Source organism: Leopardus geoffroyi, chromosome B4 (assembly GCF_018350155.1).
Source record: "Leopardus geoffroyi isolate Oge1 chromosome B4, O.geoffroyi_Oge1_pat1.0, whole genome shotgun sequence".
Taxonomy (NCBI): Eukaryota; Metazoa; Chordata; class Mammalia; order Carnivora; family Felidae; genus Leopardus; species Leopardus geoffroyi.
This window is the reverse complement of record NC_059341.1, coordinates 90,572,376-90,597,330: the sequence shown is the minus strand read 5'-3', so window position 1 is coordinate 90,597,330 and position 24,955 is coordinate 90,572,376. Positions and strand designations below refer to the sequence as shown.

The window sequence follows — 24,955 nt, the reverse complement described above, 5'->3', positions numbered from 1 at the left end:
TTCGATTGCTTTGTCAAGCTGTTGGTGGGTGGCAGTCGTGTGTGCTTGAAGGCAGAGGAAGCCTGAGGGGTCCTTTTGGCTTTGAGCTAAGCTGTGTTTCTTGTTCTTCTGCTTTGTAGTAGGAGTACTGTGTGTTAGTGCGTTTGCCTGTTGTGCTGGGGAAATGAGCCCTTTGAAACTTCTGCTCTGTGGTGCCAGAAGCTGCTTTAGCTGGAGGCCTAGCCCTGCTCCCTGCCACATGGAGCTCTTCTTCCTCCCCTTCCTCCTGTGACTCTTTTCATGGTACCCACTTGATTGCACTGGTGACAGATGGAGTTTCTTTAAAGTGAGCTGACCACCTGCTACCTGTCTCCCTAGCGCCTCCAAGAGGTTATGCCTTCATTTCATTTCTCAGAAACCCTGATTAGAGGAACTTGAATGCTTGCCAGTAAACTTAGTAGGCTGAACACACAAAATAAATTAGAAGGTACAGACTTCAAATGTTTAAATATGTAAGCCCACTGTAGTATACGAAGGCAGAAAAGGTTATCACCTACTAAGCAGGCTCTGTCCCTCCCACTCATTCCTCTGGAACAGTTACCCTTCACCAGTGACGTGGGGTCTCAGTACGCCATGCATTTCAGCTGCATGTAGCAAGAAACCTGTCATTTTGGGTTTAAGATTATGAAATTTAAAGTTGAATTTTCACCAGGAAAGGATTATTTTAGTTCTTACATTGATTGTAGGAGAAATGGGAGATTGATGTCCTAAGCTGATGGAAAGGAGTAATTTGAGTAGTAATTTAATTATTTAGCCAGCCTTCTGTGAAAATTTTCAGTACACATTAGAGAGTAATATATGTGAATGAGTAGAGACACTGGATAATAGACTTTTGATGAAAGAAATGTAATACTTTTGCTTCTAAATATGGTATACATACTTCTAAATTCTAAATCCATGTCGGTCAGGAGCTCTTCTGCAAGATAGTGAAATGCATCCTCACTTACACCAGTTCCTTGAAGCAGGAAGGTAGTTCAGTCTCTAAAGTAAAAGGCACAAGACTTTTAGTTGACACATGCTGACTTTGCAGTTTCCAACAACTGTGCTCAGAATGTTTTATCAAATCAAATTACATGTCTAGGGGCACCTGGCTGGCTTAGGAGGTAGAGCATGTAACTCTTCATCTTGGGGTCGTGAGTTCAAGCCCCATGTTGGGTATAGAGATTACTGGAAAAAAAAAAAAAAAATCTTGGTAAAAAATAACTTCAGATGTTTATAGTAGTCTCTGGATGACTTATGAACTTAGATGATGGATTCAATCTTTTATCTTTTAATGTTTATTTTTGAGAGCGAGCACAAGTGGGAGGTGGGCAAAGAGAGAGGGAGACACAGGATCTGAAGCAGGCTCCTGGCTCTGAGCTGTCAGCACAGAGCCCCACATGGGGCTCCAACCCACGAACCATGAGATCATGACCCGAGCCGAACTCGGATGCTTAACCGACTGAACCACCCAGGTGTCCCATCCTCTATTTAAATCTTGAATGGAGAGTCAGGACTTAACACCTCTTGAAGTACGGTGTTTGGCCAAACAGTCCCTGACCGTGCTGCTTCCAGAGCGTGGACCTGCTGTGCTGGCAGCCGGTTGGCCAATACGGCAGATCCCTTGGTCTTCTGAGCATCAGCCCTTAAGTGTTAGGACTTAACCGTAGAATTTCCATACAGTCTTTAGAGCCCAGAGGTAAATGTGCCCAAGGGTCACCCTGTTAGGACTGATAAGCAAGATCTGACTCCCAGGCAGGCTTTGTTTTGTAACTATAATTTAATTGTCTTGTTCACATTCTAAGAAGCTTATAACCAAGACTCTAGATGCTGGCTTTACTAATGTCAGCCCCAGCTATTTAAACTTTTTAAATTCCTCATCAATAGCATATTCCTTCCCACCAAACATTTAGGCTTATACACTCTCTGAAAATGGAGGTCAGCAGACTAGGTCCTCAGGCCCAATCCAGCCACCACCCTTTGCAAATAGCCCCATTCATTTACATACAGCAACAGAGTTGAGACATAGTTAGGACAGAGACTGTAGGGCCTGCCCTTGTTCTAAAATAATGCTAAGTAAGAATGAGTTTATCCCTAAAGATTGCAGGTAAAAGGAAAATACAACATTATTTCTAGCCTGCCTGTGTAAAATGTCTTTGCAAACTACCCTCTTTAGTTTTACCACCCAGGGGAAAGTAAATGCTGACTGGTAACGTGACACTGGGCCGACTGATATTATGTGCCAGACATATTACGTGAAGTGAATTCCCTTACGATTTTATTGGTAGCTAGAGAGGTTAACGACTTACCTGAGTTCATAATGAGCCAGACGGAAACGTCTGTCTGAGGTGCACACCTGTGCTCTTGCCTGCTGGTCTGTGTGAACTGTGAGAGAAGGAAGGGCTCTGAAGCTGCTGGTCAGGCTCCGACAGGGGCTAGCCTCTGCCATTAGTTACTTTACACCTTAGGGAGTCCTCCCCCTCAAAAACCAGCTCAAATCTTGTCTCCTCCTAATGCCTCTCAAGATTATTTTACATCATTTTGTGCTTGCTTGCTTGTGATGGGAATGCTCTTAATTAGTAAGTTCTCCTGTTTTGTACTACAGACTTTGCCACGAGATTCCTTTCTGGGGACTTAATTGTTCCTTTTATCTTCCTTCCTGCCATCCTTTCCACCGAACATTCTGAATAAGGAACATGGCAGCTAACTGGAGTTGATGTTTCTTTTTTTCCTCCTCAGATACAGGTTTGACCCTCGTCTCATGTTCAACAATCATGGCAGTGTCAGGACTCGAAGGTTTTCAAAACATCCTCTGTAGCGACCTCTGCAGTTGGGTCCCAGCACACCTCTGTCTGATGAAGTGATTGTAGTAGGTTTCTGTAGCTAGTCCTCAAGACCACACCTTGAAGAGTTTCTGGACTGGCTCTAAGTCCTGTTTGAAAAAGCAACCCAATCAGCTGACTTCCTTGTGCAATGTGTTAAACTGTGAACTCCGCCCACACGTCAGGAATGGCTGTCCCTTCATTCACCTAATAACAAATGCTCCTGAGGTCTTTGTCCTCACCCACACCCTTTCTGTCCTGGGGTCACAGTTCTTGATTATTCCCCATGTGGTCATAGTCTGAATTACTTGCTTGGGGGCAGAGGGGTGGTTTACAGCTTAACCACTTCACTATCAAAAATACCAACATCACATGGCTTGAAGAATAACCCTCAGAGCTGAATCATCAGAGCAAGAACAAGTACCGCCATTTTCAGATTAGTAGAAATACAGTGTGTATAATACCCATCACAATGTGATAAGGTCACAAGTTCAAAACCTGTCAGCCAAGCACGGTTCGTGTTGTTTTGGTTTTTTTGTTGTTGTTGTTTTTTATGCATTCTGGGCTGATGCTACACTTAAATAGAACAGTTTTTGGTACAGGCTAATAATTCGAGGTAGTTCTAAAAGTGAAAGCCGTGGACTTCCTGGTGGCTGCTAACCACATGGAGTACCAGTCAACCGAGGTATCAAGGGAATGTTTCTTCTCCTGATAATTACTCCTCTGAGATCCCAAAAGCAAAATGGCTTAGGTATCCTATCCTAATATTTCTCAGTAGAGGAAAAGAACTTCCAAGGGTTGGTGAAGGTTGCGTTTTCTGAGGGCCTTCTATAGACGGGGCTCTTGGGTGGACAGGTTGAAGGGCTATTGTTGGGATTTAGTAAGTGCCTGTCTAGCAGGGAGCCTGGGTTTCAATTTTGACTCTCTGCATTTTGTGGACATTGTGTTCATTTGTTACAGTTTCTACAGAGTTCCAACTGCTTTACCCTACCTTGTTCCCTTTTAGAGAAGTTCTTCTGGAGGGTTTGGAGTCTTGCATAATTTGAGCCGCATTCACTGTTCCCCCTGGCAAAGCCAGACCTTGTTGAGGTTTCCTGTATAGAACACCTACATTTGTATGTTTCTGGGCTCAAAGACCAATCCCGTTTCTACTGTTTTCTTCACAAGAAAGTTATCTGTGGTGGGACAGCAGGGGGAGGAGGAAGAGCTGTGGTTTATAACCTGTTCAACTCAGGCATTAGTGATTTTAGCTTTATGTAAGGTCTTAGGTTGAGCTTTAAGCACTTTGTAAGACATGGCTGTAAACAACTTCTCTATCAACTCTAGAGAGCCATGTTGGGTTAATAGCCATTGGGTTTATTCCTTTACCTCATGCAATCCCAGTAACTGTGGTGGTATTTAGAGGTGAAAGAGGCAAGTGAAAGAACACCTCTGCTGTGAATGTTTTAGGGAAAGAAATTCTAAATATTTTGTAACTAAAAGCAAACTACACTGTTAAATATGGGTATTAGCTTTATTCTACACTTTGATTCTTAACATTAATCAGTCAACTTCTACCTTAATGAAAGTTGACCATAGTTATTCCCGAATAAAAAGACACCAGTACTTACCAGGTCTTATATTGTGATGTCCTGTTATTCAATTTTAGGTTGCTGGTTCCTGAGAGCAGGTAAAGTTGTAAGAGCAACACAAGTCAGCTGCCCATAGTGTCCCTGCCACACTGTTCTTACATTCAGCGATTTGTTTGGGTGGGGGGATCGGGTGCCCTCCCTGTGTACCTCTCCTATATGTGGTACACTTCCCACTAACCTTGGAGTGGCCTATAATTCACTTTCTCTTAGACTGGCTTCATTCTGGATCTGTGCTAAAATCTTTTGTGAAGAGGCCTCAGTTTATATAGCCTAGCAGACAACAAAATGCACTGAACTTTTCAGAATGTATATGTACAAGGAACCCACTGCAAGAGGTTTGGCTTGTTTCTCTCTTAATTGTATGAATTTGAATTTTGATTATTTTCTCTTTTAAAGAAGGCCAGGTCTGGACTGGTTGGTACCCTTCAGAGTAGAAAACTAACCCTTAGGAGGGATCCAAGGCCATAGGAATGAATAGAGATTCTGCCTTACAAAATTGCCTATTACAGAGGTCTCCCTCAAATACAAAGTGGGGAACCCCTTTTTGAGTATCTCTGAATTTGACCAGTGGTACTGTTACAAAGTACGTTTTTAATTCACGATACTAAGGTTTTTGTACAAAATTGTAACAGTAGCCATGGAAGTCATAGCCTCATCTGTGAGACACATTCTTAAATTTATTTTTAGCATCTAAATTAAATATTAGTGCTTTAAAGCACTAAAGAAGGATTTCTCCAGGGTCCTTATTGAGAGGAAGCAAAGGGTACTTCTGATCCACCAGTGACCTAGGTGGGAATATTTGGGTTTTCTACTCACACCACCACTTGGGTCCCACACTGAGTGTTGTGAATTCCTGCGTTTGCATCTTCTGTTCCCAGAAGTTATTCTGCCATGGCTTTGTGTCATCTCAAGTCACCTGACTTAGAAAGTGCCCTTCCAAAGACCCTGTTCACTGCTGCACTTTTCAATGAATTAAAATTTATTTCTGTTCTAGTGGGAAATGTGTCCTTTGTTTTAGTCCACAAGTAATTTTGACAAGATTTTTTTTTTCTTTGTCATGCTGGTTAATGTTGTCATCACTCACCTAGGACTGGAGAATGAGCCGTTTCCTCTCTAGGTGCTGTAGTCTCTACCTCGAAAGCTCTTTTACATGTGATCTGCTGACCAATACCCCTGAACGAGCACCCCTAAATGAAAAAAATAAGTCTTTGTGCATTTACGGCTTTGCAGGAAAAAAAAAAAAAAAATCTTGGCAGGCTTTAAATTAGATAAAACTAAGCTTAATTTCCAGGGTGCTTTCCCTTGATGTCCAGTCATGTGATCCACTGCCCTAAACAAAGAAGGACTTTTTTTTTTTTTTTACATTTATTTTTGACAGAGACAGAGCACTCGTTGGGGAGGGACAGAGAGAGGGAGACACAGAATCCAAAGCAAGCTGCAGGCTCCAGCCTCTGAGCTATTAGCACAGAGCCCCACGCGGGTCTCGAACTCACAAACCATGAGATCATGACCTGAGCCAAGTCAGATGCTTAATTGTGCCACCCAGGCACCCCATTAAGGACTTTATACAGGTGTTGACATTCACTTAAAGGGAGGTCTCTGTCACAACTACTTACCACTGCTGTAACACAAAAACGTACTCAATACTTAAATGTATGAGTGACTGTTCTGAGAAAATTTTACTTACCAAAACCGGCCAGGATTTGCCAACCCCAGACCTAGTAGGTTGCCTCCTATCTTACAAATCATAAAAACCTGGGGCACCTAGGTGGCTCAGTTGGTGGAGCATCTGACTCGATTTCGGCTCAGGTCATGCCCTCACAGTTCGCGACATCAAGCCCTGTGTTGAGCTCTATGCTGACAGCACAGAGCCTATTTGGTGTTCTCACTCTGCCCCTTGCCCATTTGTGCATGTGCTTTCAATCATTTTTTAAAAATTATGAAAACCAAGTAGAAAAGATGTTAGAGGACATCCATAAACTTGCCAGATCACTATACAGAAAGTAATTTGAAGGGCGCCTGGCTGGTTCAGTTGACGGAGTATGTGACTCTTGATCTCAGGGTTTTATGAGTCCCATGTTCGATGTAGCGATTACTAAAAATCTTAAAAAAAAAAAAAATGTCCAAATAAAAGTGTATTTCTATATGCTTTCCTAATGCTTGGCTAAATTATAAAAATGTAATTTGTATCAGGTGAGGCCAACAAAAAAAAAAAAACATTTATTTGTACAAAGTAAGGCTAAGTACAGGCTATACCAGATCATTTTTCTACCTTATCTCACCTCCCAAGGAGACTACCCTGCCCTGTGGAACCAAACTCCCTACAGAATTAATCTTTGTTTCATTTTCTTCCTCCATTAGCAATGGGCTTGAAAGGCTGGTCACGGGTGTACCTTTAAGTCTGCTGTGGGAGCAGCAGACTCAGAGAACCCGAAGGCCCCAAGCTAAGGCCCCTACAGAAGGGCTAGGAATTCCCACAGAAGAGCTTTAGATGTGGGACATGGGTGCCTGCTTCTAGACTAGCATAGAGCACATAAGCATTCTAACACTTCATCTTTTCAGAGGAAACTTCTGCCCAGGAGAACCGAGGTCCACAAATATTCCCATAACCTGCAGGTCTGACTGATGCTGACAGGATAGAGAGATACAAAGGATGCTTATAATTAGTACTTATTGTAATAAAGCACATCTGCAGAGTAAGTTTTTTTCCTTCAGCTGAATTTATCCAAGGTCACATAGCTAATTAAAGAATCAGGATTTCAAAGAAGTTCTGGCTTCAAAGCCAACTTGGCTGTCTCTGATCTAAGAAGGATTTTTCCCTCCTCCATTTTACATCTGAGTGCCTACTTGCTGCCTGGTAGTGAGCTTGGTTATGAAGTGGAATTATTCTATTCCTGAATATTCTATGTCCTGTCTATTCTAGGACAGTATATAGATTGGCAAAGGTAAATATATAGTAAATGTAGATTAATTTCATAAAGCTAGTATAAGGTTAAAAGGCAAAGGTAGTAAAAAAAAAAAAAAAAAAAAAGTACAATTAAGGGATGCACCAAAATAAAATGTGACCTCAAAAACATTAAAAGGGGGGGGGGGGCGGGCAAAAATGTGTTCAACCTATCAATTTAAAATAGACTGGTATAAGTTCTTTATAAGCCTCATGGTAACCACAAGGCAAAAACCAAAAGTATGTACACATCCCACTACAGAAAGTCATCAAACCACCAAGGAAGAAAGCAAAAAGAAACAGCTATAAAACAGCCAGAAAATAATTAACAAATGATAATAAACATAAAATTAAAAAAGATTTTAATAGCAGTAAGTACATACCTACCAATAACTACTTTAAATATGAACTAAATTCTCCATTCACAAGACACAGAACAGCTAAGTGGATTTAACAAAACAGGTGCCCGGGTGGCTCAGTTAACATGACTTTGGCTCAGGTCATGACCTCACAGATCATGGGTTTGAGCCCCGTTTCAGGCTCTGGGCTGCCAGAGCCTGGAGCCTGCTTCAGATTCTGTGTCTCCCTGTCCAACCCTCTTCCACTTGTGCTCTCTCAAATATAAACATTTAAACAACTAAAATTAAAAATAAAACACAAGACCCATCTACATGCTGCCTACAAGGGACTCACTTCAGCTGTAAGGATACAGACAGACTGAATGGATGAAAAAAGATGCTCCATACAAACACAACCAAAAGTGCCCGGTTTTGGGCTCTGTGCTGAGCATGGCGCCTGCTTGGGATTCTCTCTCCCTCTCCCTCCCTCCCTCCCTCTCTCTCTCCCCCAACTCCCCTACCCAAACTCTAAAAAAGCAGGGGCAGCTATATGCATACTTTGTTTCCAAGTCTATTTTGTCTAATAAAATAGGGCATTACATAATGATAAAAGGGTCAAGCCAACAAGAGGATGTGTTTCTAAACATTTCTACAACATTTATGCACCCAACATAGAAGCATCTAAATACATAAAGCAAATAACAGACTGCAAAAAAGAGGAAACTTGTCCCTGATGCCTGTATTTACAGGGAAACGAGTTTCAGACTAAGACAAGGAGGTGTCACTACTGTGCAGGTGGTTTCTTAATCCCATCCCACAGCATGGCTTTTGGAAAAGAAGTCAAAACGGAGCTCCTCTCTTCACACCTCACATAGCTATTGCAGAATGGCTGTGGTAAGCCAGCAGCCAAGATGGTTCCTAATGACCTTGTGTAGTATCTTTCCACGACGCATTGGGGTTGGCCCACGTGACCAGCAGGATGGGAGATGGGACATATGCGACACTCTGTGACTTCAGGATCTGGATCATAAAAGACGTGACCACTTCCCCTCGCCCTCCAGTGGTTCTGGAGGAAGCCTGCTGCCACATCATGAAGGCACCCAAGCAGTCCTATGGTTAGGTCTGTGTGGAGAGGATCTAAAGCCTCCTGCAAACGCCCAGCCCCAGCTTGCCAGCCAGCCATGTGAGGGAGCCATCTCAGAAGCCTGTCCTCCAGCCCCAGTCAAGACCCACCACTGACCTTGGCAGCAGTCGTCTGAAGTGTGATCTGAAGAGACGCCCAAGCAAGAACCATCCAGCTAAGCTGCTTCCAAACTCCTGACGCACAGAAACCAGGTAACATAATAAGTGTTGAATGTTGTTTTAAGCTGATTTTGAAGTAATCTGTTGTTCAGCAATGTATGACTAATATAAGGACCAAAAAGCTGTTATCAAGACAGAAACTGAGGCAAGCCTTTTGCCAAAACCTATTCAAAACCTATTCAGCCCAGGCCCGGGGAAAGCTGTCTAGTGGTAGAGGTTCACCTTGTCTCCACAGAGGGAAAAAGTCTTACGTGTGTTACATACGAGAAGAACATAAACCAACACTGGCTCCCAGCTATCGTTCCAAAACCAAGTAGAAGTTTCTCTGTTGGAATGGTCGCTTAAATGTTCTCTCATGTTGTCAAAGACTTTAATGGATGCTCTTGGCTGGCGGGCTCCAGTCACAAATCCAATCCTCCCTCCAGCAGGTGTCCGGAACCTCCAGAAGCTGGCGTGGGAGAGAGCCCTGCACGGGGGCAGAGCGGCTCTCTCAGCTACAGCAGCAAGCCCACATTCCGACTTGATGCGGGAAGCGCCTGTTGTCAAAACCAGATTGGCACTCACCACTGCCTTGCTCGTCCCAATGCTAGCAAAGTAGCTCAGAAGCAAAATGCATTCTGTTCCTGCTGAAGTCTCTGAGAGAGCAGCTCCTTCGCGTATTTTTCTTCCCCTGTCCCCCCATCTCCTAGCATCTCCCAGATTAGGTGAGCCGTAACTTCACTGGGCCTGAGATCAACATGACAGCCTGGATTCCTTTAACAAACTTTGTCACCTATCCGGGTAGCCTTCAGCCTTTGGCTATGCCTTTATGGATGCTCCCAGGGAAAATGAAGCCTGGGGTGTCAAGTCTGGTCCCCTATGCAGCACAGGAGAACAAAATCTGGGGGCCCCAGTCATCCCGCCCTGTTATTCCTGTAGTGCTGCCGGAGGCCCTAGCTAAGTTCAGCCAAGGGTGGACATTGCAGTTCTGCCTGCATACGAACACTTGCCTGTCTCAAAGCTGCCCAAGTGGCTGTTTCCAGACAAGACTATGAAATGTTGAGTCTTCCAAATGTTGTGTCCTGCAGCTGAGAGAGCTACAAAAAGTAAGCTGAAGATCTGGTCCAGCCCCCAAGGAGAGTTGTATGGAAGGGGCGGGTGGAAGAGCATTCACATGTTTGACCACGCTGACCAGAAAGAAGGAGAGGCCCCAGAGTGCACCTGCATGTGGCTCTCTGGTCAGGGTGTCTCAGCATCACTCGCCCCACGGTGATGGTGACAGGTATCCCTCGTCTTAGCTACTCTGAGCATTGTTACTCTAACTTGTCAGGGAAGAAAGACAACACTCTGCCACTGTATTTACGGGGACCGAAAGGGGAAGTCAATGAATGTTGATTCCATGGTCTACCAATTGCCCTAGAATCTTGGGTGGTTTGCTTAGTTTTGCTTTAACTGTTATCATTCCGAAGCAGGGGTTTCAAAAACAAATGTTTCTGCTTAGGAAAATGTCCCTTTTGGAAACAGCATCCTAGGTGACGCTTCTAGATGAATTTTAGTGTCAATGCCATAGGTAAGCATCTTAGCCTAGTGGTAAAGCAGCTATTAACACCACTGCAGGACCAAGAACTTGGAAAAATAATACCACCTTATAGGACATTAGGCTTTATGGCCTAGAGACTACCTTCACAGTTACCATTGTATTTGGTCTTCACATCAGCCCTGGGGGTAAGGGGGCAAGGAGCAAACAGGTGATGCTCTCTCTACTTCATAGGGAAAAAAAGAAAAAAGAAAAAGAAAAAAGGTGTGATCCAAAGCAACTGCCACTGTAAATTTTAACTCTGCCCTTGCCAAATAGAATTATTTAATCCTAAAATTCCTGTCTCAGAATAAAGGAAAAACAGCAAGACTGATGCTGATAGAACATGCTGCCGAAAGGACTTTAGAAACCAGCCCCCACCGTGTAGAAGACATTCATGTAAGTTACGGAATCTACGAGGCAACCCCTCCTCATCCTTAAGATCTCAGCTCTAACTCACTCTCACAAGGAGGCCTTCTCCAGCCGTGTAAACACTCATAACAGTCTGTACTTTACCATCACAACACTTACCAGTCTGTATTACACATGGACTCTGGGTTCCATGGAAGGGCCATGAGGTTATTTCTCATCATAATCCACCCAGCACCTAACATCTTCAGGGTGATCTATATGGGTACGTTGAATGAAAGAAGTTAAAACAGGGGCACTTGGGTGGGTCAGTCAGTTAAGCATCCGTCTCTCGATTTCAGCTCAGGTCATGATCTCACTGTTCATGGGTTCGATCCCCCACATCGGGCTCTGTGCTGATAGCACGGAGCCTGCTTGGGATTCTCTCTCCCTCTCTCTGTACCTCCTCCACTTGGATGCACACACGCTCTCTCTCCCAAAATAAATAAATGAAACTTAAAAAAAAAAAAAAAGAAATTGAAACACTTCATGTTCTATTCAAGTTTCTTTTTCTGCAAAGAACAGAATATATAAAGGGTTAAAAAAACAACAACAAGTGATTATAAGAATACAGATATCACAGAACCCAACAGTAAATCAGATTTAAAAAAATAAATAAATCATTTTTCTTTTGTAACTTGTTTTATTTTTTTAAGTAACCTCTACACCCAGTGTGGGGCTTGAACTCACAACGCCAAGATCAAGAGTCGCATGCTCCACTGACTGAGCCAGCCAGGCGCACCAGATTAACTCACTTCAAATATAATTACAATTAATTCCAAGCTGTTGACTGAGAAAGGAAAAAAAGGAGGGAGGAAGAGGAGGAAGAAGGAAGAATGGAAGAGAGGAGGGATGGGGAAGGGGGGCGGGTAGAAGGGATGGAGAGAAGGAAGCAACCATAATCATAATTCTCATTTTAATAAGCATAAACCCTACTCTACTTCCAATAATATGAAAGTAAGTTTAAATGTTAAAGTAGAAAATTACTGGGGAACCTGGGCGGCTCAGTTAAGTGCCCAACTCGATCTTGGTTCAGGTCATGATCTCACGGTTCATGAGTTCGAGCCTCACATCAGGCCCTACCCCGACAGTGCAGAGCCTACTTGGAATTCTCTCTCTCCCTGTGTCTCTGCTCCTCTCCCCCCTCTACTCTCACTCTCAAAATAAATAAAGGAAAAAAAATTATTGGTCACATGCATAAAAGTTACATACTGCAGATAATTCCCAAGGAACCAATATGTTGGTAGCAGTAGTATCATCTGCACTTGTCATTTGGCAAGCATTTCAGAAACTAGGCAAAATTGTAGGCAAAATATGTAGAGCTCTTTTTTTTTTGCACACAATTTTTTTTATGTTTATTTATTTTGAGAGACAAACAGCGTGAGTTAGAGAGGGACAGAGAGAGGGGGAGATAGAGAGAATCCCAAGCAAGACACACACCATCAGGGCAGAACCCAGTTCGGGGCTCAAACTCACGAACTGTGAGATCATGACCTGAGCTGAAGTCAAGAGGTGGACACAACCAACCAAGCCAGCCAGGTGCCCCACAAAAACAGCAATTTTTAAGGAAACATTTCAACACAAGAACCTAAAACATGAACATCTCGAGTGGATCTGTACAATCTGTAGTGATGTCACATTCGCCTCTTATTCCTGATATTGGTAACTTGCATCTTTCTTTTCCTGACCAGTCTGGTTAGAGGATATTAACTCTGCTGATGTTCTCAAAGAACTGGCTTTTGGTTTCATTGGTTTTCTGTTTTCTATTCCACTAATTATGACTCTTTAGTACTTCCTTTTTCCTGCTTACTTTGGGTTTACTTTCCTTCTTCTAGTTCTTAGGGTGGAAGCTGAGGTCTATTTGAGCCCTTTCATCTTTTCTAGGAGGAATTTAGTGCTAAAAATTTCGCTGTTTCCACTCTTGATCCCATTGTAGAAATGGGCACATTAGTACAGAGCTCACATAAACAAACATGGTTCTTTACTGGAGGCAGAGGGATAGCTGAAAAATCCCGGGTAGCTTCTGGATTTACTCTCCATCTCACAGAGACCACAGAGCCTCTCCTCTGCTTCCCTCTGCTCCGTTCTCCTGCTTTCTCTGCAGTCTCTCTCCCCCGCTGACACAAGGTCCATGAGGTCTGAGTACCCACTGCTGACTAACTAGAATCCCTGTGTTTACTTTAAGATTTTGAGAAAGTTTAATTGATCAACAGCCCGTATCAGAGGTCTAAGATCCAACTAGCCACAGTCAGGGGCCCAGGGTCATACTGTATGTAAAACTGTCCTTTCCAGGGCTAGGGAAGGCAGGTCAGGGAGCCTCCTCGCAGGCTAGCCATTACTCTCAATTTAAAATCAGTTTGTTTAAACACATGCCATGTGATTTCATGTCTGTGTGGAATCTAAAACACAAAATAAATGAACAAAAAAGCAGAAACAGACTCATAAATACAACAAACTGAAGGCTGCCAAGAGTGGAGGTGGACAGAGGATTGAGCAAAGTGAGTGAAGGGAGGCAGGAGATACAGGCTCCTAGGTATGAAATGAGTATGTCTGGGGAGAGAGACAACATAAGGAATAGAGTTCCTGGTATTACAATAGTATTGTATGGTGCTACATTTGTGGTGAGCATAGCACAACTATAGACTCGTTGAGTCACTATGTTGTACACCTGAAACTAACGTAACATTGTGTCAACTACACTAAGTGTTGTGTTTTTGAGGGGGGGGCGCCTGGGTGGTTCAGTGGGTTAAGCATCCAACTCTTGATTTTGGCTCAGGTCATGATCTTGAGTTCAAACCCAGCTTGGGATTTTCTCTCTCTCTCCCTCTCTCTAAATAATCATTTAAATAAATAAACTTAAAAAAAAAAAAAAAACACAGAACATTTATCTGGAAGAAAGGCCATGGAACTTGGACTTTTCTGAAGGCCAACACCTGAGTTCCCCAATCACTGTGGCTGCCCTCGCATCCTTTATTGATACGGCATTAGATAATATGCCTGATTTTACCTAAAAATCGTGGACTCTGAACATTTTTCTTGAGAGATTACACATGCAAGAAAAAAATATTTGAAAGGTTTGCCATTTTGAAAAGAATTTGAAGACCCCATTTATGTGTAGCTCAGAATCAAACATCTGAGTTTAAGCTGTTGCCTTCCAGCTGCCACGGTAATAATTCAAGGATTGTACTATATGTATGGTTTGATGCTCCAGAATTCCTAGAATTTAAGCAAATCTTAACTGCACTTGAAAAGCAGAAAGCTCTGGAGAGCAAAGCCCCTTGATCTCCACTTCAGAGAAGAGGAAGCACACAACAGGATTTCATTAATCTCTCTTGCCAGTAAAGGTGGCGAAAACAAGGGGAGGCTGCAAACACCCCCGATCTGTGCCACTAAAGCCGCATTCAAGGTAAGACTCATTTAGAAAGATTGAAAAGAACTACTCTGGTTAAAACAACTCCTTTCCAAAAACAAAGCCGAAACCCCAACTTCTTTTGAAGTTACAAAGAGCCCTGGTGTTCTGCTGTTTGTGTGCAAACGTTTAAAAATTCCAACCTTCACGATTCTGTTTGGAGAGGAGCTTGTGGGGTTCGGCCGCTGCCAAGTGCGACCTCAGCCAAACAGGAGTCCTAAGTGTCTTTGCAAACCGTTATTTAAGATCAAAAGGGCCCGTCCTCTACCCTGCCATTCTCTCTCACCTTGTAGAATTATAGGGAAAGGTCTGCCAAAAAGCAAAATGAAACCAAAAAGCCCCACCCAAAAAGCCCCACCCAAAAACCCCAAACAAAACAAAAAACAACCCTGCAGATGACATTTCACCTGAAGGCTGTTATTTAATGCTGCCCGCTCCCCTCCCCCTCCCCCATTTTCTCCCCTCACCCCTGTACAGAGCTGTTCCTCTGCACACTTAAACATGTGGTGATTCACACCACACAAGTGTGTGCTCTAAGGACTTTGAATAATACTTAGTGCCCTGGGTTCCTGTGGAGAGGCTCATCCATCCTTGATGGGGGAGTAAAGCTCCAGCCTTCTCCAAGGGGAACAGTGAATTCTCCCTGAAGCTATTCTTCCGGTGGTTCCAGGGAATTGTGTGCTAATTGCAGTGAGGACGCAGGCCTGGCTACCTGCCCTGTCAGTCTCCAGCACAACAGAACCTGCAAACGAAAACACAGGCAGACGGTTCACTCTAGGTAACTCGTCATCACTTCAATGGAATGCTAAATGCCCAACAACAACAAAGAAGGATAAAGCACTCTGACATCAAGGCCATCCTTTCATTTCCCACAAATCCCAGCTGCACCCGGACGCCTGGTAGCAGACGAACTGCCCGTTACAAGCAACATAAGAGGGTTTTCATTGGCAGTTGAACTGGAAGACCGCATGGAACTTACAGGAAGACCAGAGAGGCCGGGCAGCTCGGCTGCAGGGAGCCAGCTCTGCCACCCTCGGAGAGGCCGTGGGGAAGTTGCGGGACCTCAGCGCATTTCCTCATCTGTAAAATGGGGATGTTGACGGCACCTACCTCACGGAGGAGAAAATGAGTTAATATGTATTAAGGTTTTGGGATAATGCCTGGCACATCGTCAACACTTTGTTTGAATTTGCTATTATAGTATAGAGACTTTCCCTCTTCTTTTTTTTTTTTTTTTAGTTTTTTTAACGTTTATTTTTGAGAGAGAGAGAGAGAGAGAGCGCACGCGCGAGTGCAACAGGGGAGGGGCAGAGGTGAGATGGAGACTCCCAAGCAGGCTCTGCAACGTCAGCACAGAGCCTGATGCAGGGCTCAAACTCACGAACCATGAAATCATGACCTGAGCTGAAACCAAGAGTTAGATGCTTAACCGACTGAGCTACCCAGGCACCCCTCCCCCTTCTTTCAAACACAAAATGCAGTATTCACCGTTCTTGAGGATTTTTCAAAATAAGAAAATTTAAACAAGTTATCAATTGGTAACTAATTCTGAAAAGGAAAAAAAAAAAAAAAAAGCGCCTACAGCAGGCAGCTAACTCCCTTTAAGTGATAAAAGTTTCAAAAAATTCCCCCTGCACCTTGGGTAGTAACCCAGGCTGAACTCCTAAATTCCTTTGGATGGTTCATCAAAACACACCTTTATCTGAAGCCATCATTTTGTTTTTATTTTAGAGAGAACGTGAGCAGGGGAGAGGGGTAGAGGGAGAAAGAGAATCTTAAGCAGGCTCAGTACAGAGCCCCACGCGGGCCTCAAGCCCACAACCCTGGGTTCACGACCTGAGCCGAAATCAAGTGTGACCCTCAACTGACTGAGCCACCCACAGGCGCCCCACACCATCATTTTCTACCATAATATTTTCACTTATAAAAAAGCTATGGTACTTGGAATGTTTCCCCCTCACCAATGGGTGCAGCCTCGCTATTTCATCAACGCCTCTAGGGGGCAGTGTAGCAGAAAAAAAAAAAACACTTGCCTCGGCGGGCATGGAGGTCTGCACACAGAGCATATTACCCAGTCACCATTGCTGACCACCAACCATTCACCATCCCACCATACCGTGTAAGACAGTCATGCTGGCCAAAAAACACAAATACCTTTAATGTTAACAGTGGTCTGTTTCAAGGACAGGAGACCTAAAGGCAGGAATGGAGGGTAGAGGGAGAGGATTTCTAAGGAACTGATGATAGCCCTCCCATTTGGTCGTGGCCACAGGCTGCCCACCTCGTGTCAATTCTTTGTTCACATGCTTTATATGCGTTTGTGTTTTGTTGTCTTTTTTGTGAGAGAGCGAGAACGCATGCACGTGAGCCAAGAAGAGGCAGAGAGAGACAGAGAGAGAGAATCCCAAGCAGGCTCTGATGCCAGGCTCGAACTCACAAATCATGAGATCCTGACGGGAGCCGAAATCAAGAGTCAGACGCTTAACCAACTCAGTCACCCAAGTGCCCCTTATATACTTTTGAGTGGGTGTACGTTTCACAATTAAAATGTGCTGTATGGGCAGACACTCGGCTAGGGTTATTTTCCCCAGAGGATAAGACAAAGGAAACAACCCCTGGGGGAACAAATGTGCCCCACTCAAACCCAGTAAATCATTGCATTCCCGTATGGTCCTCACATATCTGCAGAAGTTCGCCCCACCCCCGTGACCTTCTTTCACCTGGCATATTATTAGCCATAAATAAAAACACATGAACAAACATCAACAACTTCGACTTTTAATAATGGAAACAATTTGCCATTCCAGAAACAACCGTAGGGAAGAAAAATCTTCCCTATAAAAATAAACTCATCAAAATTATAAATATTATAACTTTTTACTTCTGCGATTTAAAATGCTCCCCTGCAATACTACGCCCTTCATTTAACAACATTCCTGTACCATCACATACTGAAGAGAAAACAGTATTACAGCAAAGCTTAGTTTAATTTAACGTAAGAATTTGTACAATGATTTTTAAAAATCTTTGGCCTTAGTGGCCTTTCTTCTTTCGCCCATGAAAAACGCTGCTGCGGTAACCAGTGTTTGGGAGAGAACATCAGTATTCAAAGAACTGCGTACTGACAGAATTTCAATACAGCAACTTTTCTAAATTGCAAATTGTAGTGCACACGACAATGAGCGAGGTTCCGGGTACTACGGATGAGGATGCCTATTTTAGACAATCTAGTTCAAGTAAAAAAAAAAAAAAAAAAAAAAAAAAAAAGTTGTGTTTTTTTTTTTTTTTTTTCCTTCACAGATAGCCATCAGCTACTACTTTAGGTTCTAACAGTGTCTTAATCGGAGAAACAAAAGCTTCACAAAATATAAGCTTACTGGATGGGCGAATAGAAGACCAGGTGGTTGATAACAGTACGCTCAAACCCAAGCCACAGTCTTGAATAGTAAAACCAGTATAAAAATCACGAAGGCATTCCCTGAACAAAAAAGGTAAAGTATTAGATGACAATGTCACTAAAACCTCATCGAGGCACTAAAAAGAAGTTACATGCAAAATTAAACAAGTTGTGCCATACATATTTTATAGCTAGTTCTACTTCCCCACCCCACCCCCCAACTCGCCTTAAAAAGCTTAGGAAGATACGATTGTCGCAGTAACGTGTGTGGCACGGCATGACCGCCACTTACACCTGCCTCCAACAAGATGGGTGTTCTCTGAAAAGTCAGAAGTGCCACACCAAGAGGGGAACAGAAATGCGATAAAAGGCACAGTTCACGTAAGAGGCAAAGAAATGAAGCACCTTGGAATTTCAAAAAGAATCCATTAGGTGTCACCAAAGTGTTGACAATTCCTTGGGAATTTATAAACAAAACATATCTAGACTAAAATAGACTACAAGGCCCCTCTAGAACCAAAGCACACCTTTCCCATTGTTTTCAGATTGCTGAAAAAAGAATGGGGTTATTTTACCTGCTTTCAGGAAGGCTCCTATTGCACATGCCTTTCTTTGGTTGGGAGGAACATGCACGTTTGTGAAAGCATTTCCAGAAAGAACCCCTCTTGTGTGATCAGCTGCGGGGCGGTGGGGGGTGGGGGGTGGGGGTGGGGGAGTCCCTCCCTTTCTAGCCACCCTCCTCCCTACAGCCAAGTAGTCCTAGGGTCTATACAATCCATATCCCGATTCTACCTTATGTCAGAACAGACTGTAAGAGGAAGGGGGAAGGAAAAGAGGGGAGACGGAGAAGGAGGAAGGGAGGGAGGGGAAGGGGAGGAAAAGGGGAAAACGGGGGGAAAAGAGGGGAGTGATTGTCACAAAAGTATGCTTCTGCGAGCTCTCTACCTGACAAGCCGCTCCCTACCCAGACTCCTTTTCAATCCAGAAAACAGCTGGGGGGCGGGGGGGGCGGGTGGGGGGAGGACCACAACATAACAGAGTTAGCAAACGGTCATTATCCCACCACCCTGAGAAGAGAGCACTGGGACCGTCCACAGGGAGGGCAGCCCCAGCGGCGTGACTCCTGTACGTATGGGTCTGCGAGGTCCACCTGCCGGAATGTTCTGCTCAGCTGCAGACTTCCCAGGTCCCTCCTTTTGGTCTAGCTGCTACTTTCTTTGGCTCTGTTCCCATATTTTACTCACCAGGTAATCAAGCAATACTACAATGGGTTTAACATCTCAAAACCGAATGCGTCCACCTCATCAGCAAATACACCTTTCTCCCCTACCATCAACGCCTCACCCAAACCACATTCCTGCAGAGCTCCCCAACTTCCACTGTCGCCTTCTTGCAAACTTGCTCTTCACTTCCTTTGTCAAACTCCTACGAAACCCTTCACAAAGTCCTCAGAGTTCCTAGCTTCCCGTGCCTTACAGTTCACATGGATTGCTTCCTCTGACATTTAAAAACAAAACACAAACAAAAAACAAAAAACAAAAAACAGGTAGTTTCAACACAGGACAAGTGTTCAGATAGATTCCTTGTTAAGCCTTTAAAAAATCATTTGCACATCCTTCAGCTTAACAGCATCATCACATAATTAAAGTAACTAAAGGAAAGTAAGGACTTAAAAACAAAAACAAAAACCCCAGAGTCCATGCTTCAAAGCAGTCTGGATGGCTCCAGATGAGACTACAGATTCACAGCTTGCCGAGAGGTAACACCGCAGTGCCGTAACAGAACAAGCTTGCAGAATCCCCTACAGAAGATGCCTAAGGTGCGGGACGCTGCGTGACCAGGTTTTGGGAACTAGATCTAGCGATCGAAGAGGGAAGACCCTAGCGTCACGGGGCAAGAAGACAGCCCTCTGACGAGAGAGACCCTTGCGCCGGTTTGTACACAGGTCCTGCGCCTTTCCTTCCCGAGCGGCAGGGAACCCGGTGCCTTAATCGGGTTTCCACACCTCACTGAGGGCTTCTTCCAGCTTGTGTCTGTAGGCTGCGTAGCGCCTCTTCAGGCTCTGCAGCTGCTCATCTTCCTCCTTGTCCAAGATCCGCAAGAAATTCTGTAGTTCTGGAAGGCTGAAGGCTTCCCACTGTGAAAGGACACAAAAGAAAAATGCCAGGTGTTGAAGTCAGAACTCGGGAATGCTGGCCCAGAGCAGGCGGGGGTGTGGCTGCCCCTCCTACTCCAGCCAGCGTTTCGAAAGGCCTGTTTTACAAGGTTACAAGGTTTTAAGGGTGTCTTACGCAGCCCTCCCACGGAATGCGGCCCCTGCCCTCCAGATGGCAGCCAGGCCAACCCCCACACTCTCACCCCGCATCCTTCCCTCTTCCCACTGGCCTCCACAAGGGCTCCCACAAGAGCCAAAGTGCTCTAGACACTTTCACTGCTGATTTGGCCCCTCTTCCTCTGACCCCAGAGGCTCCCCTACCCGCCCCCTCTCCCTGGAGTCACCACTGTCACTGCCTTCTTCCTCACCTCCCACAATCTTACCGGCGCCTAAAGCAGCTGTCCAATTGGCCTGCTTTTCTCTACCTTTACTGCCCCCGATTTATCCGCCATCCTTTTCTCCATTCCTGGGAGAGCCTCGCCCACGTCCTTCTTACTCCGGTCTTAGGTTGCCCACTCTGTTCCCCCAACAGTGAGCCTAAATACTCTGTAAGACGCAAATCTAGGCCTCACCCTGCCCTGCTAGAATCATTCGGTGGCTTCCCCTAGTTGCTCTTGCTAAGCCTGAAAGACTCTAACCCCTCTAGCACCCTCCGCGCCCCCTCCCCACCCCACCCCGCCATGCTGTGGCCCTCACCCATAACACTACCCTCCGTGGCTGGGCACATGTTCTCCACTCTGCCTGGCGAACTCAACTCAACCTTCAAGCCACAGGTTAAATGCCACTTCCTCTAAGAAGTCTTCCATAATTTCCTCCCTCCCTTCCCACCCAGAACTACATCCCTTAGAAGCTCTCACTGAGCAATGACAGCCATGATCACAAAAGATTTAAAAGTTATGACCATTATTTGCTTAGTACCTCCCTCACCTACACTTTACCTACACTGCAGCTGCTGCACCTCTCACTATTTGAGGTTTGTCTCTTGCCCTCGAGTCTCTGAGTTGTTTCCCCAACAGCACCTGGTACCTAGCAGGCACAAAATAAACACCGGTGGGGTTTAAATTTTGTTTTAATTAAAGCAGTCAAGAAAGGTACTTGGCATCACGGGGGAGTTTTTGTTTGTTTGCTTTTCGACACATCCTCCCCTCCCGAAAGGGGACCCTGGGTCTTCTGCTGAGAGTCACTGCCTCCGTCAGGAACAATTTCCGACGGGGACCTCCCAGGAGTGTGGGGAGGAAAAAGACTGGAGATAACCTAATACAAGTGGAACAGATGGAACAGAAGGAATAAAACCGCCAAGTGGGCACATGGTAGAAGGCTTTTTGGAGAGGAATTCTGACCTGGTTATTAAAGAATAAGAAACATGGAGTAGGAGAACAAAACTTTCTACATTAGAATCCGCCATTAATTAAAACAGCACTGTCAGAACAAAGGGTGGGGGGAGGGCGCCTGGGTGGCTCAGTGAGTTAAACGTCTGACTCTCGATTTCGGCTCAGGTCATGATCTCACCGTTGGGAGATGAAGCCCAGCATCCAACTTGGTGCTGAGAGGTAGAGCCTGCTTGGGATTCTCTCTCTCCCTCTCTCTGACCCTCTCCCTCACTTGCACTTTCTCTAAAATAGATAAAATGGAAAAAAAAATTCCTTAATAAAATAAAACTGGGGCACCTGGGTGGCTCAGCTGGTTAAGTGTCCGACTTGAACTCACAAACTGCGAGATCGTGTCTGAGCTGAAGTCCTGCATCAGGCTCTCTGCTGACAGACGAGAGTCCACTTTGGATCCTCTGTCTCCCTCGATCTCTACCCCTCTCCCACTCGTGCGTACGCTCTCTCAGTCTCTCTCTCTCTCTCTCTCCCAAAAATAAATATTTTTTACATTAATAAATAAAAATAAATAAAATAAAATCTTTAAAAGAGCTCCTGGGTGGCTGAGTGGGCTGGGCGTCCACTTTTAATCTCAGCTCAGGTCATGGTCTCACAGTCATGAGATCAAGCCCAGCATCGGGCTCTGTGCTGAGCATAGAGCTTGCTTGGGATTCTCTTTCTCCCTGTCTCTCTGTTCCTCCCCCGCTCACACTTTCTCTCTCAAAATAAATTTAAACAATAAAAAATAAATACATCTGGGCGCCAGGGTGGCTCAGTCGGTTAAGCGTCCGACTTCGGCTCAGGTCATGATCTTATGGTCCGTGAGTTCGAGCCCCGCATCGGGCTCTGTGCTGATGGCTCAGAGCCTGGAGCCTGTTTTGGATTCTGTGTCTCCCTCTTTCTCTGACCCTCCCCTATTCATGCTCTGTCTTAAAAATAAATAAACGTTAAAAAAATTTTTTTTAAATAAATACATCTTTAAAAATAAAAAATTAAAATTAAAAAAAAAGCACTGTCTTCCTAAAACCCCCCAAATAAACTTCCAATTTAGACATATGAACATAACTTACAAGGCATGTTTACATACATTTTTAATTTGTGACTCAAAACCACCTTTTAAAATCTTTAGTCCCACTCTACAGATTTTTAAACTGAGGACTGAAAAGACTGGAAGATTTACCCAAGGTCATGCTCCCAATCTAACAAGAGGAACAGTAGGAAGCTGAGACTTGTTTTCTTTTCCTTTTTAAATTTTTTTTTTAATGTTTATTTATTTTGGGGAGAGAGAGAGAGAGAGAGAGAGAGAGAGAGAGAGCTCACGAGCAGGGAAGGGCAGCAAATGAGGGAGACACAGAACTCAAAGCTCCGAGCAGTCAGCACAGAGCCTGATGTGGGACTTGAACTCAAGAACCGTGAGATCATGACCAGAGCCGAAGTCAGACACTTAACTGACTGAGCCACCCAGGCACCCCACTGGTTTCCTAATTTTAACCTGGAAATTATTCTCATGGTATCACATGATGTTCTACATGGATAACATTTCCTGTTCCAGACAGAAGACAGAGACCCAGGCCTTGCAAGATTTACTCAAGCATCATTTTAAACCTGACATTTGATCTAGAAAAATGGTATAAAGTGCTTTTCCCTTCAACGGAACTGGCCTAAATTCAATCCTCCCTGGAGAGAAAATGGCAAATGATGCATATACCAACATAATTTCTAAATCATTTTGGCAAGAGGAAAAAAAGATTCTAGAAAGTTAAAGGTCTTTCATGGTAAAGAGATTCCATTTCCTTTTATTTCTCTTTAAATGAATAAGCCTGCAGACGTTTGTTAGTAGCAAACATACGGAGAGTGTGGACTTTCATAGTTTAACTGGATTGGGGCAATTTGGAGGTAGAAGGGGTGATAAGCACTCTTTAGGTGGGAGGCAGCTTTCTTTCTTACTCTCCTCCCACCTCTGAAAACTACTCACCAAGAGAATGGATGTTGTAAAAAAAAAAAAAAAATTATATCGTAAGCTAACTTCGGGTCTGTTTCTGAAAACTGAAAAACACAGGGACGCCTGGGTGGCTCAGTCGGTTAAGTGTCTGACTCTTGCTTTCGGCTCAGGTCCTGCTGTCTCTCGGTTTGTGGGATCAAGGCACACGTCAGGCTCCACAATGATAGCGTGGAGCCTGCTTGGAATTCTCTCTCTCCCTCTCTCTCCCCATCCCTACCCTCTCTCATTCGGAAAGAAAGACAAAGAAAGAGAAAGAAAGAGAAAGAAAGAAGGAAAGAAAGAGAAAAAGAAAGAAGGAAGGAAGGAAGGAAGGAAGGAAGGAAGGAAGGAAGGAAGGAAGGAAGGAAGGAAAGAAAGAAAGAAAGAAAGAAAGAAAGAAAGAAAGAAAGAAAGAAAGAAAGAAAGAAAGAAAGAAAGAAAGAAAGAAAGAGGAAGAACAAAAGAATGAAAGAACGAAAGAAAAAGAAAGAAAAAGAAAAAGAGAGAGAAAGAGAGAAAGAAAGCACGTTAAAACACACACACACACACACACACACACACACACACACACACACACACCACACAGACCAGCTCTCCCCCTCCCAAGAGGTACAGACAGCCAGACACTCACTTGTGCACACACACATTCTCTCCCTTTGTCCCCCTCCCAAGTGGATAAAAAGTCACTCCACTACAGCAGTAAAACAGGACCGGCTGCTCCGTACGGTTTAAAGCAAGAATGAACAACTACTCACCTCTCCGATTTCGTGCTCACGAAGAACAAAACTAAGGGTGTCTGTCCTGGGCCCAGCCACCAAACGCAGGTAGAGTGGATGTTCCCGGTCTGAGAGCTTACAGGCGTAGACTGGGTGAGGAGACAAGCGGCATGTGACAGAGTACTGAACCGTCCCCTGGACCATACGCCCCGCTTACCGGCCCCTCCTCCAGATCAACACAACAGCCCATGTCACCCAGCCACCAAGTCACCGTCCTCCTCCGCTTGTGACCAGAAACAGCCTATAGTGGAATGAAATCTACACTATTTCCACCGTATGGACAGCTGCACAATATACGCTGCGCCTTGATCAAAAAGGAAATAACTCTCGGGGCGCCTGGGTGGCGCAGTCAGTTAAGCGTCCAACTTCAGCTCAGGGCACGATCTCGCGGTCCGTGAGTTCGAGCCCCGCGTCGGGCTCTGGGCTGATGGCTCGGAGCCTGGAGCCTGCTTCGGATTCTGTGTCTCCCTCTCTCTCTGCCCCTCCCCCGTTCATGCTCTGTCCCTCTCTGTCTCAAAAATAAATAAACGTTGAAGAAAAAAAAAAAAAAAAAAAGGAAATAACTCTCCAGAATGAATTGAAATGGGTCTTAGTTAGTCCCCAAACGGGCTTACAATTCATTCTGCTCCTCCTTTCAAAAAGCATCTGCAACCCCTTCAGAAACCGTAAAAATAATACACCATCCGAAGAACACAAAATTAGAGCACTAGGACTAAATCAGTCTACAGATTTAGAATTTTAGCAGCTGCAAATAAACCGGGCGGTCAGGATGCAAGCTCTGGTGACTGCAGGAGCACAGCTGTACGTGTCTCCTCCCACACTCACACCCCCCCCCCACCCCCGCCGAGGGTACCA

At 44.5% G+C, this 24,955-nt stretch overlaps 2 protein-coding genes and 1 long non-coding RNA gene across 3 annotated transcripts in view; 1 reads left to right on the top strand and 2 right to left on the bottom strand.

Moving 5' to 3' along the window:
* The window catches only part of GNS (glucosamine (N-acetyl)-6-sulfatase), a 56,375-nt gene extending 50,903 nt beyond the window's left edge, over positions 1–5,472 (top strand). Inside the window, exon 14 of the mRNA XM_045464851.1 lies at positions 2,758–5,472. Coding sequence (XP_045320807.1) covers positions 2,758–2,836 — 79 coding nt within the window. The 3' untranslated portion in view covers positions 2,837–5,472. The remainder of the gene's footprint in view (positions 1–2,757) is intronic.
* Positions 867–2,758, bottom strand: LOC123591080. The gene is made up of 2 exons (XR_006709107.1): positions 2,328–2,758; positions 867–1,020 (listed from the first exon to the last, which is right to left on the bottom strand). It is a non-coding gene; the product is annotated as an uncharacterized LOC123591080 (long non-coding RNA).
* Positions 5,473–17,191: 11,719 nt separating the features above from the next.
* The window catches only part of RASSF3 (Ras association domain family member 3), a 72,957-nt gene continuing 65,193 nt past the window's right edge, over positions 17,192–24,955 (bottom strand). Inside the window, exons 4-5 of the mRNA XM_045464850.1 lie at positions 24,080–24,189; positions 17,192–19,961 (exon numbers count right to left, since the gene is read on the bottom strand). Coding sequence (XP_045320806.1) covers positions 19,812–19,961; positions 24,080–24,189 — 260 coding nt within the window. The 3' untranslated portion in view covers positions 17,192–19,811. The remainder of the gene's footprint in view (positions 19,962–24,079; positions 24,190–24,955) is intronic.